This window comes from Poeciliopsis prolifica, unplaced genomic scaffold (genome assembly GCF_027474105.1).
Source record: "Poeciliopsis prolifica strain line A6 unplaced genomic scaffold, Auburn_PproV2 SCAFFOLD053, whole genome shotgun sequence".
Lineage (NCBI taxonomy): Eukaryota > Metazoa > Chordata > Actinopteri > Cyprinodontiformes > Poeciliidae > Poeciliopsis > Poeciliopsis prolifica.
The window spans coordinates 2,467,126-2,482,578 of record NW_026562428.1 but is presented as its reverse complement, the minus strand read 5'-3'; the positions used below and the strand labels follow the sequence as shown (position 1 = coordinate 2,482,578).

Genomic DNA, 15,453 nt, shown 5'->3' with positions numbered 1-15,453 from the left:
CTTGATGGTAGTAAAATAGCTATGATGTTTGATTCTGGGGAAGAAAACTAGGTCATGTTTTATAGGTTGCTTTAGCCCAAATTTAAAACAACATCCTTGGGACTCGCCAGAGTCACTAAAACCGACCTGATTCAGTTGTAATAAAGAGAATGTTAACAGATGAGCTCGGTCAAACTAGTTGGCTGCGGGTTCCTCGGTCTGGCTGATTCACAGGGGGAAGAAGGACGACATATCTGGATGTAGGCCGTAGAAATCGGGAACGTTCCTCTCTCCATCCCGGCTTCCGCAGAGTTCACTTCAAATCCCAGCAGATTTAGGAAACTCGATTCACCCGTTAGATGGAGAGCTGGTGGCACATCTCCCCTCTCAGAAGAGGAAGTAGTGACTGAGAGAGGAGAGCGAAGGAGGGGCAGGGGTGAGAGGTCACAGCAACAACAGCCTTCTACGCTACTGGAGGAGAGTCGTCGGGGAGTCACTTCGGGATCCGCCGTCCCGGGACCGTCCTCCCGCTCTTCCGCTGTGCCTGTTTCTCTCGTCGTCGACGGCGAACCGTCAAAGTTTGAAAACGTTTGCAAGACTTATGAGGGGAAACCGTATATTTGAGCCGCCTGAAATCATTTGTGTCCCCTCCAAAACATGGGAATCCATTGATTTACCAGAAAAATGTTCATTTCTTCATTGAGGGCCTTGGGATTTAAATTATCTTTCCAAAGCTGTCTTTCATCAAAGTCAAACGCGGTCCTCAGAATGGAATTGATTAATCCTTATACAATATACATCAATTAGCTCATCACACAAAACCAAGAAACAACATTAATGTTATTATTTGGAGTCTTTATACAAATTGTTTTCATGATTACTATTATTTGTATGTTTCTCCACAAGAAATCTCTACTCAGCCCAAACTTCATACATTAACATGAAATCTCAAAACATTTAGCTCAGGAATTGGTAATCAAATGTTTTCAAACTTACACAATTTGTTCTTAATAATGAGAGGAATAAACACCATTAAAGACTTGGCGTCATATTGATTTGAGCCCGTGTTTTTTGAGGGGGAACGGATCGTTTCGGGTGGCTCAAATATAGGGTTCCCCCTTCTGGAAAACAAGAAGAAAATGCTACCAAAATCACAGGATTTATTCTTGTTCATGACAGTAATAAATTTGCTCCTTGTTTGCCAGAAATATGAGGCGGGAACCATATATTTTAGATTACTAACATAATCTTTAGCTCCTCTATAAAATGGAAACAAATTCATTTACCTGCAAATCCTTAACTCATCATCAACAACAAATCCTGTGATTTTGGTAGCATTTGCTCCTTGTTTGCCAGAGATATGAGGGGGGAACTATATATTTTAGACATCTGAAATTATCCGTTCCCCCTCAAAAAACATGGGTCAAATTAATATGTCGGCAAGTCTTTCATTCTGTTTATTCCTCTCGTTATCAACAACAAATCGTGTAAGTTGGAAAATATTTGCTCTTTATCTGTCAGAGTTATGAGATGGACCATATATTTTAGCCGCCTGAAATAAATACATTCATTTACCAGAAAAATGTTCATTTCTTCATTTCTGAAAGGTAAGGGGCCTTGGGATTTAAACTATCTTTCCGTAGCTGTCTTATATCAAAGTCTTGTAAGGATACATATCAAACACAGTTATGAAAATTAATTTATTAACCATTATACAATATACATAAATTAGCACACCATAGCAAACTCAATAACCTTAGGTTGTGAGGATAACATTAATGTTATTATTTACAGTGTTTATGAAAATTGTTATCATGATTACTATTATTTGTATGTTTCTCTAAACAAATCTGTCCTTAACCCAAACTTGATACATGGACATGGAATCTGAAAACATTTATTTCAGGAAATTGTCTAGAAATTAATAAATAGAATCAATTAAGCTATGGAAACACAGTTTAAATCCCAAGGAGACTTATCTTTGAGACATGAAGAGAACATTTTTCTGATAAATTTAGTTCCCATGATTTGGAGGGGAAACATTATTTCAGGTGGCTCAAATATTTGGTTCCCCCCTCATATCTCTGGCAAACAAGGAGAAAATGTGACCAAAATCACAGGATTTATTGTTGATGATGAGAGAAATAAACAAAGAAAAAAACTCTTGCTGGTAAGATTATTTCATCCATTCTTTCCTCTCCTTTCCCCATAAACTTGAGGAATAAAGAACAACTGTTTCCAAATTCTCTAAAATCTTTACATGACCTCGTTTATTTATTTATTTTACAATTTTTTTAAACAACAGCTGCCAATTAGACTGAATGTTACAATCTTGACATTATTATACGAGTTGTTTAACCGACAAATCGATCAGAAGCGACGTGAAAATGGTCAGATCCGCCTCGTTCGCCTCTGGCTGTAACGCGCGCTCCCGACACAAAGGCAACATTGATTTTCACAGGGGAACCAAATTTCGCACTAGACCTCTCCACGACACATGAAAAGCTCAAAGTTCAAAGGCTACACGTCATCATTCTTCCTAAAGATGAAGACGTGGAAACAGCGCCCCCTTCACTTCCGGAGTGCAGTGGTCCCATTTCCACAGAAAGAACGAGATTTGCGGGAAACAGTTCCGTTTCCCGCAAATCTTGGGAAGCTACGTCACCTGCAGCGCACTAAGCTAGCTGCTGACAACGATAGCGCTCAAACCTCGGGGAAAAGCGAGCCGGGGCGTAAAAACTACAAACATTACCTCTAAGTCACTTACCTGTTGGAAAATGGCCGCCGCAAACTCACGCGTCGTCAGCCGCAGATTGGTGATCCGCTTTACTCTGATTTATTTAACTCCGTTGTCACAAAACGTTTTTTTCTTTCGCTCTATCTAAACAAGTGGAACTCGTACTTTAGCCATCTTGAACTTGCCTTTCTCGTTTTGGCCGCCATTGCGTGACGTTCGCATTACGTGCTCTCAAATCCAGCAATACTTTGGCACACTGCCCCATCTAGTGGCCGAACCCAGAAAATACACTTCGAGTGCCTGAAACGGTCAAACCTCAGTCACTGGAGAGGAGAGGAAAAGGGATGTTGAAAGCAAAAGCCGCTCGGCCTTAATTAGTAAAAACGAGCAAACGTTCACCCCGCGAGCAGACGACCTCCTTCCATCTCAGCCACACAAATAGACACGTGCACGTCGGTCCATCTTTACAACTTTATTCTCTTTGTTCTCATGATTTTACAAATATGATACTTCTGCAATTCAACTTTGACTGTGCAACACAATGGCGTTATGGACCGTTAACCTCCACGTCCCGAGAGACGTCCGTGACTCGGGAGGTTGTGAATCCTGCGGGCCGCGGGTGTCTCGCGAATATCCTCGCCTGCCGGATTCGCTAGCGGCTCGTGGGTGACGTAATGACGGCTGCTTTCGGGTCGGAGGGCGACTCCTCGGACGTGGGCTCGAAGTCAGACGGTCTCTTTGGATGAGGCTGGTCGGTACCGGTCGGGGCGGCTCGTCTTTCTTGGAAATGGGTGATCTAGCCACGTAGGTTTACAGATGAGAACGATGGCGTGCGAGACTCGTGTATGGACCCGCTTATTTCTGGTATTCTTTTGTTTTGTATTTTCTCTCCGTTTCTAATCAAAAACAAAACAAAAACAACATTCCGACATGGTGGGAAACGCCCGACGGCCGAGCTTATCTAACTATACGGAGGACGAGTGATTTTTATTTCTTTTTTGCTCGGTATGGCGGCTAAAACCGTTTCGACGCGACAGCTGGCTTCTTTTTGTATTCGACGAGTCCCTTTTGTGAGGACGCGATAATACATCTCGCAGTTAGATTATCTCCTCTTTTTTTGATTTACAAAAGTATGTGCTTTGGATTCCAAACGACTGGGTGAAGGGAGTTTTGCATTTCGGTACTGGTTCTACCTCCGGCCCCCGCCGGCTACTTTTATTGCGGATGAAGTGATAGAGAACCTCTGAACGGCGACACACACTTCGATATGGCACAAGCGTCTGAGAGATGTCTGACAGATGACCGAGAGATGACCGAGATATGACGATGTCGTCGTCGTCTGCGTAAGGGGGAGAATGTCCGCAAACCAAACCACGCCGTATCTGAAAATATTAAGAGGGTAGTCGATAGGTAAGAAAACATGCGGTCCGACGCTCTGCAAGCAAAACCGTCCAAACAAAAAAACACTAAAGAAAAGAAACGCTCCGCTTCTAAAAACGCGTGTTTTTCCGGGGCTGGATGAGGATTCCTTCTCTTCGGAAATCGCACGCCACCCGTCCGCCTGCGACGTCGCGCCGAGACGTCCCGTGTGCTCCACGCGCTCGGCTTTGGCACCGTGCCCGAGGTACCCGGCCGGAAATCTGGAAACCCAAACGCCCCCCGCGCCCCGTACCCGCTTCCGACCCCCTCCCCCACTTGTTGAGGATCTAGTTGTCTCTAGAGTGTCGAGGAGACATCTACCGTGAAGGCGTTTTCCCCCGGCCCTTTCTTCGACTAGAAATAAATATTGTTTAAAGTGAGGGCGAATCGGTAAACGACAACAAAACGGAAAAAACCCAAACGAAACAAATAAAAACTTGTAGTGGCTTCCTGCTCGGTCAAACAAAGAAAGAAACGTTACGAGGGAGGACGTATCTAGAGCGGTGGTCGTTTTGCCGTGGCGACGGCTATGTCCGAACGACGACCTCGGTTTGTCGTGTCCTTTAGAGCGGCTTCGCTCCGTCCGATCCGAGGCTCCGCCCGCTCCCGTCGGAAGAGGGCCGCTCAGTCGGCGTAGTGCATGATGGATTCCACGTAGTTTCCAGGGAAGAGACCCGTGGTGCCGTTCATCACGCCCTCGAACCAGCCGTCGTCGTTCTTCTTGATGACGTAGATGATGGCGCCCTCCTGGAAGGACAGCTCGTCCTCTTTGTCGCGGGTGTAGTCGTAAATGGCCACCACTGCGACAGAAGGACGCTCGGATTCAGAGGCCTGATTCTTAAGTGCGCGTGTACCTTTTCTCCTTTCTGAGCACAAACCTTTCTCCAGATAGCTGCGCGGGGCCCATGGCGGGTCCTCCTCGGCGTACGGGTCTGTGTACTCCACCACCGCCGACTCCTCTTCCTCCTCCTCGTCCTCGTAGTCCTCGGGCGGAGGCGGGGGCGGGCCGGGCTCCTCGAACTCCGGCTCGTCGGCGGGCGGCGGCGGGTCCGAAACTGCGGGGAAACGACGGAAACTCTGGCTGACTCGTTTGGAAGGAAACGGAAGGCCCGGAAAGCGGCGGCGGGTTCGGGACGTAAACGGGGGTGCCGCGCGGGTTCGGGAAAACGCGTGCTGACGTGGAAACGGATACGACGCGTGTGAAATGAAAGAAACGTCCCACGGCGACGTGCTTTAGTGACGGGAACCGCCGACGTCCGAAAACCCAAACGAAAAGACGAGACGCCGGCCGACGGGGAGGGAGGAGGTCGGGTAGAGGGAGCGATGCGCTAAAACGCTACTTGCTGGTCTCCTGAACTCGGGCCGCAAAGCCCGTGAGAGGCAGCTGGGGGCGAACTGCTTGGAGGGGGGAAGGGGCGCGTGTGGGCCCGCTACCGCCGGTACACGCGATCGGACGCCGGCGTGTGGTCGGAGAGGATACGAGAGAAGCGCGACAGAGTTTAAAGTTCAGAGAAAGAGGAGCAGAAACTCTAGAGAACAAGTACTCTGAATATTCGCTACAGTTTCGCTCTTTTATCTCTATCGAACTTGGTAAAGTGAATATATTTGAAAGGAGAAGGTAAAAAGCTCTTTGTCGAGTCGACGTTCTACAAACGGACGATTTAAAGTCAAAGAGCAAAGTCTCCCGATGTCCGACGGAAAATGATTAGGTGAAAGAAAAAAAACGAGCCGTAGATCGGGTTCCTCTGCGACCTAAAGGCTTCCATATCCAAACTAAACGGAGGCTAAAGCGTCTGACTAAATCGTCTGACTAAATCGTCTGACTAAATCGTCTGACTAAATCGTTTATATAGTTCGCCTCGCAAAGTTCTCGATACGTGTTAAAGTGGTAGGAATGGGACGGGTGACTTTCTGAATGTTCGACGTGCTCCGTCGTACCGAAACGTCTGCCGCGGTCGTGAAAGTTAGGGAGCGAGTCCGGATCCCGTTCTGCGTTACCTTGGTTTTGGGCAAAGTGCGGACCCCCGTTCGGCTGGCTGTGGTTGGGGTGGGCCGTGTCGGGCCGGCCCGTGACCGACGAGGGCCGGCGGAACGGTAGGGACCCCCCGACCTGGGGGTTCTGGGGCTCCTGCTGCTGCGCCGGGCGGTTTGTGCTGTAGAACTGAGGTGCGCCTGGGGACGGGCGACGCCAGGGGGCGGCGGAGACTCCTCGGTTGGTGAAAGAAATGACAAACGTTAACATTTAGGAACAGATGAAATCAATGATATCGGGCTGATTCTGCAACGGCTTACAAACAAGATGCTTGGTGCTAATTCGTTACCGTATGATTAAGCTGCCATCAATTACACCGTCTGTTGTTTACCTTAGTTGCTACTGATAGAAATAGACAGAAAAGGTCAATGATTCATGATGTTCAAGGTGAGAAAAGTCAATCAACTGCCTTTTAGGGCAGGAATTTGACCAGGGAAGAAAAAGCTGAAAGCAAATAACGGGAAACAAACGGGGTGAAAAAGAGAAAACGCCGAAACTTCTGGGTGGATTTCCACACTCTTCTGTGTCGTATTTAATATGTGAAATAATGGCAATGTGTGTCTGGAAACTACGTGACACCTACGCCTTTAAAAGAGATTCAATGTAATGATTTAAGGCCTCTGTCTCTTTAAGAAGTTCCTGCTCTTTCTAAAACTCCGCCTTTGGGAAGTCGTCGCCACGCCGCTCCTCCGTTGAGCCTTTAAACAACGCTTTTCTCGGCGTTTCGCAGAGAAGCGGCTCCTGCTCCGAGCTCGGCAGACGCTCGGTTCCGCCGGTCGTTTGCCGATCGCTGCCGGCTGGTCTGAAGGAGCCGAGATGGGGAGTCGCAGCTTGAAAGCTTGGAAACTGAGGCTCAAAGGCGAAGCTTGGCTCCCCCAGGCGTTTTACGCAGCAGAATGGTTGCCGTGGGAGATTAAAGGATTTCTCAAACATGCGTTAAAAAAAAAAGGAAACGCTGCAGGTGTGTTTTGACGGGGGAATGACATTATAACGCGATGTAAAACCCGCAAATAAAAACAATAACAAAACACAATATTACGTAATAAAAGAGGATGGAGGTCCTTAAGGAGCGAGTTGCGTCTCGGTGCGTTTGTTTCCCACCTTTGGACGCAAACGCACCAGAGAAAACCCGACGACTCTTTGATTGCAGCAAAGAACCTTTACGAGAAAAGCGTGGGGCGGTGGGATGAAGGGTGGTGGTGGGTTGGGGGGGTGCAGGGTGGACTTCTTCCACTCACCTTGTGCGGGGTTGCCATAAGAAGCGGGGCCGGTGCCTGAGGGGGCCACGGAGGCAGGAAGCTGAGGAGGGGGTGGGGGCACAGGCGGGATCTCTACAGAGGGGTTAGGGACCTGTTGTGGGCTGTCTAGGACGGAAGGAGGTGGCCCGGGGGTGGTGGCGGTGTTAGGGGGAGATTTGGCCGTGTTAGATGGGAGAGGGGCTGAACCTGATGGGTAAAAGTGAGGGGGTTAAAGGTCAGGAAGGAAGGAAGGAAGGAAACAAACAAACAAACAAAAGAGAGAGGTGAGGGAGGGGAAGAACGGCAGATCAAAAGTACAACTCTACGCTCGGATTAGTTCCGTTAGTTTCTGGCCGAGGAGGCTCGACGACGCCCAGGGTTACCTGGGAAGACTGTGGGTGGGGCGGGAGTCGGCACGACGATGGGCACGCCCACGCTGCCGCTGCCGCTGTTCTCTCGGCTGCTGCTGCGACTGCTGCTGGGGTGGCTTCCTCCGCTGCTCCCGCTGCTGCTGACGGGGCGGCAAGACGCGTCAGAACACACGCACGCACAAACACACACGCACAACGCGACACACGCGCCGGCTCGTTTTCTCCTTCACGTACACATATTGACGAATCGAATCGTCGTTTAAGCAGCTAATTGTGCATTTGTTTAGCTCGTAATTAGTCATTTCAAAAGAACGATAAGAGGCAAAAACGTTGTTCCACGTTCTCTCAAAGTGAAACCGTCGACAAGCGTCAAAGTGTTAGCGTGAGCCTCTGAAATGAAGCGGCTGGACGCCTGAATGAGGACAGACGACGCCGTTGCGACAGAAGAGAGATACAGAAACACACGCACGCAAACAGAAAAGTGTGTGAAAGCGGGAAGACGGTGAAGAGCTGCGTTTCCGCTGCTGATGTAGGAAAAACTGTTGACGTAATGAACGCAAACGTCAAAAAAACACCCCACAATTTGGTTGTTGTTGTGTTTCTGGTAAATAAGAAAAATGTTCAAAATCACTCGCAAATAAGTTTGTTCACACAATAAGTCACTAAAAACATCATTCTTCATTTACTTCCTGTTTGTATTCTTTACGTTCTGCACCAGCGCCAGAGGATCGTGGGAGTTGTGCCAAATATACCCACCTCATCCAAAAGCCAGAATTTTTGGGGGGTTTATTAGCGTGTTTCCGCTTAGCAAATATTTTTTAGAAACGGCAAAGACGACAACAGGAAGTGGAAAGAAATCGGTGGGTTTTTCTTTCTTTGCCAGGGTTTTTAATGACTTCTGGCGTAAAGCCGCCCACTCGGGTGACGTTCGCTTCGTTACCCATTTGATGGACGCACCTCGATTGCTAAATTGTGTGGGTTCTTTTGACGTTTCCGCACATTTGCGAAAAATATAAAGAAAAGCAGCTGCTGAGAGATGAAGAGATGTAGATGGAGAGAAATTGCGAGGAAAGTCGGGGGAAGATTTTTGCGTCTTTACACACTGAAATAGTTTGTGAGCGACAGACTGGGGCAAAGATTGAGAGAACGTCTGGAAGGAAGGTTTTTTGCAGAGTCGCTTCAGAGAAGAAGAAGAAGAAAGGGTTTCAGAAGCCGCCAGCGGGGGGTAAAAGGGGGCTTGTTTAAAGTCTGACAGTACAGAGGCATGCTGGGAAGCAGAAGGAAGGGCGAGGGGAGTCAGGGGGTACCTGTACGTGCGGTTCCTCTGATTAACGGAGGCGGTGCGTGCGGGGCTCTGCCGGGGGGGCGCCGTGTTGCGCGTCGGGCTCGAGACGTAGTCGTTAGGGACGACGGGAGGACGCACCGGTTCGAGCGTCCGGAAGGGGGAGTGGCGCCTGTGAGGGGGGTGCGGGGTGAGGGGTTAGGAGGAATCCAGGGGCGGGTGAAGGCGCATTCGAGGGGAAAAAAGAGGAGGAAGAAACAAAGTGCAAACTTAAAAAAAATTCAAATAAAAAAATGACATGACAGATGGTAAAACGGGTGAGGTGAACGATGTCGGTGCGGAAACACGGAGTCGTTTTTCCTTCTCGGATACAGTCGGTTTGGATAAAGTAAAGGAAACGACGCGGAGCAGCTTAAACGACTGGACGAGTCGGCTTCCTGCCCTGTGAATGAAGCGTCGCAATTAATGGAGGTTCGGGTCGGGATATTGTTAATCTTATTGTTTTGAACACGGTTTCTGCTGTTACGCCTGACTTTAGTTAGATTTCACTGTTCAATTAATTTGAAAACATGATTAAATAAAGTCACTATGACACAAATTACGCCTCTTTAAGTAATGTTATAGAAGCATGATATAAAAAGCACAATAACAATTAAAATACAAAGTAGTTCCTACTGTCAGTTTTACCGTAATGAAAATATTATCCCAAAACATGGTTTCGGGTCACGACGGCTAACCCGCGTCAAAATCTCTGAGCGGATCCCAAAAGGTGCGTGTGAGCGGGGCGTCCTACAAACCCGACCCGTTTCCTCCGGAGGAAATTCCGCTAAACTGTCGGCTCAAATATTTGGGTGTCCTTCCGTGAGCTTCTCCCGCGTCGTATCCTGAAACCCGACTTCTGATCCCGGAGCGAGCTTTTTTTTTTTCCTATTAAATCCAACGCTTGGAAATATCCGCTTTCTCTACAAGCTGTAGTTTAATGTTCTCTTAAATAACGTAAAGTTACTCTCACCACGTTTTGTTATTGCGCTCTTATTATTACGCTTTCATCTTTAGTGCAGCAGCAGCTCCGAGTGATGGCACAAACGAAAAAGGTGGAAAACAAATCTAAAAAAAAAAAAAAACGTCTGATGAGTTGGGGATTTTCTCACAAGCTTTGATGCGTCGTGAATGATCAATATGCATCTTGAAGGGACATGCGCACATTCACACACACACACACACACACACACACACACACACACACACACACACACACACACACACACACACACGCATCTCTGTGGGTCGATCTGAAGGTGTGGACGCACCGGACCTCTCTACAAACAACCGCAGGGTGCAAACACCGGCTTCTTTTTTACACGCGCAGACGAAACAAACGCAAAGTTACGAGCGGCGCGAGTCGAGGCCCTGAGGGATAAAGGCGCCTCTCGTGAGTTCGGACACGCCGCAGAACGTGTGCCACCTGCAGCTGCTGTGAAGAAACTCAAAGCAAGTCAAACTTCCACAAAGAAAGAAGGAATTTTCTGTCCAAAATATCAAAAACATTCTCTGAGGGCAGAAACGTTTCATTAGGCTCACAATACAGACAGAAGCTACAACTCTACTGTTAAAGAGAAATTTCTCTGTACAAAGGGATAAAACATCTGAATATTCATCACCATATCATGCAGATGCAGTCTGAGCGTTTGGTTGGAAATCCTCCTCAAAATGTCGTTTTGTGACATTTCGGCTCGGCAGACTCCACCAGGTGACGTGCGAACTGATGTCGATGTTTTATTACCCGTGACCTGAGAAAGGCCGATAATGCTCCGGCGTGTCCTGAAAGTAAAGCGCAGATCGACTCTGGAGGGTCTGCACCTCTTACGTACCCGAGGGTCCCCTTCCCCGACATGGGCGGGCTGGGGGGCTTCTGTGTGGGGGGGTTGGTGCGAGGGAGGGCGCCTCCTCCGGTTTTCATGTTTTGAGCGCTGGCCTGTGTGGGAGGACACGGGTGTGAACACTTATTGGTAGCACTCGAAAACATCAAACAGCAATGACGTGAACCACGAGAAGCGACGGCTGAATTTCACGACGACGCGACTGCTCGACATCTCCCGTCGGTTTCTGATTCAAAAGGTCTGAATCGTCGGTCATTCTACCTGAAGATTGGGAGCGAGCGTCGTTCGTCCTTTTTCTATCCTGGTTTTCAGGAATCAAGGATTTTAAAGAACGACGGACGGACGGATTTGTCACAGGACGAATTTGTGTCGTTTTGTGACAAATTACTAGTTTCCGCTTTCTGCCGTCGTCTTATCCCGTTACAAATCGGAATGAATAGATCAGTGAACGAGATGATTAAAAACAGAAAGATAAAACAAAATTAATCGATGACAGAAACGAAAGCCGCTCCCGTTGCAGTTCGACCTGATCCACCGACACGCCCTGAAAGCAAAAACCATCCCCACCTCATTTCATGCTTTTACTTTGAAATTCTTACCTTAAACCTTAGCAACCACTAGAGTTGACAACAAAGAGAGATTTTGGGAAGCGTTAAGAGAGAGAGAGAGAGAGAGAGAGAGAGAGGAGAAGAAATCAGAGGGTTAGCTGCAGAAATAACGGTAAAATTGGTTTTCTGAAAAAGCTGCCAACAATAGATTATTGTTCGGATCAGAGGAATTCGATCCGTTTCCCCGTTTCTGAGAAACGGAGATGCAGACGCCTTCCGGAATAAACGGCTTTTAATATGTTAGTATTTGAGAAAACATCAGGACAGAAATCTGTTGCCAGCAGCAGGTGACAGACTTTGGATTTAGTTTCCTGGCCAAAAAGAGAGAATTATTGATTGCTTTCCTCCACCACTTCACTCTGAAATGCAGTGAAACCAGAGAGCTCTTATGTTTGACCTTTTCATGTCCTCTACATTAGATTTATTCTCTTTTTTTTTTTTATTCAAACTTTCATTTGATTACAATATATTTGACGCGTTTTCACACAGAAACGACTCCTCTGTCTTTGTTTAAGGAAAGTAAAGATTGTTAGACCCTGGAACAAAAATACTCTGTGAGTTTTGTATCACATCGTTTTGTTTGACAGATCGAAACACATTTGAACAAACAAACACCACAGAAGAAACGGCAGCGAGCACCTTGACGCCGTGGCCCATGTCGTCCAGCGAGCTGTAGTCGATGGGTTTGCGGATGTAGCGGACGGGCCTCTCGGGGTTGGCCGGGGCGATGATCTTGTGCGTGCGCGAGGTGTTCTTGTTGGTGGTGAGGATGCCGATCTCTCGCCGCGCTACTTTCTCTTTGTGGATGTCCACCGTCTGAGGGACGTGAGGCAGTAAAAGGGTGCGTCATTAAACCGCTGAACCCGAGCTCCGACTCTGAACGCGTTTTGCGCGCCGGAGCCGCCGGTACCTGCGAGATGTGATTGATGGAGGACTCCATGCGGCGCAGCTGCGACGCCTGGATGTCGAGCATTTGCAGCACGTTGTTGGCCAGCGTGTTGATCAGGTAGGCCACGCTGGCCAGGGACTGGGTCGTGTAGTTCTTGGTCTCCTCCAGCGCCCTCTGCTTGTCTGGAGACTGAACAAACATGCGTTTAGACGTTACGGCTGCCTGTAACGATTGCGTTCCGTTTCCAGCTCGATAATATTACCTTGTTGTACTCTGTGGTTAGCTATTTCATTAAAAAAAAACAAAATAAATACACAATTTCTGCACTTCAGAAAAACTATAGCATTTTTTTTTGCACCGATTGCACTTTCATGGCCAATCTTTCAAAAATCTATACCTATTCCGATAGATTTCTGTGGTCTGAATACTCGCTAAATATGGCAACAAAGTTGCTCTTATAATATCGACTGATACACAAACTCCCAAAATGAAGAAAATTGGGACTTAATTTTCTTCATTAATTTTCTTCTGATTGTCGTCACTTTCGCATTTAAACGCAGGGAATCGCACGTTTTTTTGGTTTTGATTTTTCTCTTATTGCCGTTCATGCCGATCTCAGCTTCCGTGTCTTGATTACGTCGGGAAACATTATTTTGCTAAACTGGGAGCATAAAATCAGTTTGTCTCAGTCACGTCTGTCAACACAAATCCACTAGACTCCACCTTTCCATTTAAAACTCCGCGGCCGTCGCAGCGACCGAACGTTACTTCTCGTAGCGAGACGCTGTTAGAGTTCAACGAGAGCCTGTTGGAGTGTGAGACTTTTATTTTTATCAAAGAAAAACATGTTTCTTTATTAGAATAACAAATTTAATTAATTCATTATTATTATTATTACTATGTAGCAATACCTAAACACCAAATAAAACATCTTAAAAATGGCAGACACTAAACAAACAAAACGACCTCAAATAAAATCAATAAACAAAGCTTAGCCTGGCTTAAATTAAACCTGGAGGCCCGCCAGGCTTATAATGGAAACCCTGACAATTAACTCTGGTAATAAAATGATGAAAACAGAATAGATGTTTCCACTGCCTACTAGATTTATTAAAAATATAGAATTACCGGTAGTTAATATCAAAATAATACAAAAAAGAAGCAGAAATCTACAGGTTTTGGTTTGCTGAACTAATTGCAAGTGTTTGCAGACTAAATCCAGCTTTCGCATAAACAAGGCGTAAACACGACAACATAACAACAAATAAATAAAGCGGAATTAAAAACCCACACAATTCAAATCGTGAATAAAACATAATTGTGCGTTGTGACGGGCTTCGGTCAATATGTCGGAAGGACACTTCGCCACTAAAGTTGATTGAAAAGAAAAGTCAATTCTACTACTGATAATCATGATAATCATAATAATAATAATAATAGTAATGTCATGAAGAATAAAGAAAAATGGGTTTGTATCATTTGAATGACATCTTATGAAAAGTAGGCCAAACAATTTCTAAGCGTTGATTTTATGAGATGTCCGTCAGAGCAAACAACACCGCAACAAGTGGAGAGAGTATTTTTGACGTTAATCTAAAAATGTCCAAATACGTTCAGCGTCTCCACAGACTTACGGCGGCATATTTCCGTGGAGAGCTCACGGGTTCCCTGGCGACAGGTGACATTACTAGAAACCTGGCCCGCATCCAAAGACGTGACACGCCCCGATAGTATTCTCCTGACTAACGCTCCTGTCACACGGCAGGGATAGCAGCAGCTGTCTGACAGGGGCGGCGTGGACAAACGACTGGATACCTGGTCTCCAGGGCGACCGGTCGTCACATCTAGTCAAATCTTTCTGTCCCGTCTCCAGCGGCTATAAACGCTTGAAAGTTGTACGACAATAGACTAGAATTGCTGCACCTTTAATTTAAAGGAAGCTTAGACGTCAGATGACGCAGTCGGGAAAACAAACCATGATAAACAAGCAAAAAGAAAAACAAAAATCGGCCTCTGAATCAGCTGCCGGTCAGCCACCTCATCGGTTCACTCCCATTATTCTGATGCATATCTGCTGCAATATCGGAGTACACTGACAAAGCCGCAGCCACATTAGGAGCCTTATAAATACATTTTGATACATCTTCAGGTCGTGCATTGATTGCATCGTAAATCAGCGGTGTTACGTCGTGTGATCACAGCGGTTCTGCTGCCAACCACAGCCCGGCATCGATTGATGCCTAATCTCCCTGATCTCGGCGATTGATTTCACGGCCCTTTTAACGCTCTCGTCGTTTTATTCCGACCTCTGGTGATGAGGGGAAAGTGGCTAGCTGGTGACCCGCGGAGCTACAGCGCACATACACACGCACGCACACACGCACGCACGCACGCACACACACACACACACACACACACAGAATAAACGCTGCTGAAAATGTAAAGCTAATAGTTGGACATGTTAATAAGGTGAATAACACTTGAATAAGCCTGCCACTTGTTGACTTCGTTTCAAACCAGACGGCCCTCAGAGCGCCTCATTTTCGCCTTAGCAATAAAACAGCGCTAGCGGTAGTTAGCCTAGCATCAGCTCGCCCAGTCAGGGATGCCCGTCCAGAACCCGAACCAAAAACGGGCTCGCGACAACCTACCTGGACATAGTTGCTTTCGCAGTACTCCGCTACTCTTTCCAAGTTGGTGAAGCTGTCCAGAAGGGCGCCTCGTCCCGCTGGAATCTCCTCCTCCAGAAGCATTTGCAGCTCCGCCATTTTCACATCTTCTGGCAGAGCGGGATGCGGGGCTCGGCAGCGCCGCCAGCGGCCGCGTGCGGTACTGGAACGGGTTTGTCCCAGGAGCTTCCCGCGATGACTCACGGCTGAAACGGACGTTTCCACCGACACGCGCAGATCAATCCTTTCCTATTCCGTTTCTTTCCTATCAACTTCCACTGATGTTTAAATACTGGCTCATAAAATAAATAAATGTTGCAGTTCACAACACTTCATATTTCTTTATGCT

At 47.1% G+C, this 15,453-nt stretch overlaps 1 protein-coding gene across 10 annotated transcripts; it reads right to left on the bottom strand.

Annotated features, from left to right (window-relative positions):
• Positions 1–4,640: 4,640 nt before the first annotated feature.
• abi2b (abl-interactor 2b) lies at positions 4,641–15,256 on the bottom strand. Of its 10 annotated transcripts, none has more exons than XM_055059290.1 (11): positions 15,087–15,256; positions 12,457–12,624; positions 12,186–12,362; positions 11,538–11,555; positions 10,930–11,033; positions 9,084–9,230; positions 7,789–7,916; positions 7,406–7,612; positions 6,134–6,343; positions 5,014–5,190; positions 4,641–4,935 (listed from the first exon to the last, which is right to left on the bottom strand). In XM_055059290.1, exons 1-11 carry the CDS (start codon positions 15,201–15,203, stop codon positions 4,760–4,762), a joined length of 1,629 nt encoding a protein of 542 aa, XP_054915265.1. In that variant the 5' UTR covers positions 15,204–15,256; the 3' UTR covers positions 4,641–4,759. The 10 variants fall into 10 exon arrangements, with proteins under 10 accessions (XP_054915265.1, XP_054915266.1, XP_054915275.1 ...); XM_055059291.1 differs by having other exon boundaries at positions 7,789–7,913; XM_055059300.1 differs by lacking the exons at positions 7,406–7,612; positions 11,538–11,555 and adding exons at positions 5,480–5,565; positions 5,910–5,919 and having other exon boundaries at positions 6,134–6,307; positions 7,789–7,913.
• Between the last annotated feature and the right edge of the window lie 197 nt (positions 15,257–15,453).

Bases quoted from the DNA above. Each gene is read 5' to 3' on its own strand.
- abi2b (XM_055059290.1), bottom strand. From the start codon at position 15,203: ATGGCGGAGCTGCAAATGCTTCTGGAGGAGGAGATTCCAGCGGGACGA. The intron at 7,917-9,083 runs GTACCCCCTGAC...CCGCCCCGTCAG, and splicing joins CAGAGGAACCGCACGTACAG to CAGCAGCGGGAGCAGCGGAG. The intron at 6,344-7,405 runs GTGAGTGGAAGA...TCACCAACCGAG, and splicing joins TTATGGCAACCCCGCACAAG to GAGTCTCCGCCGCCCCCTGG.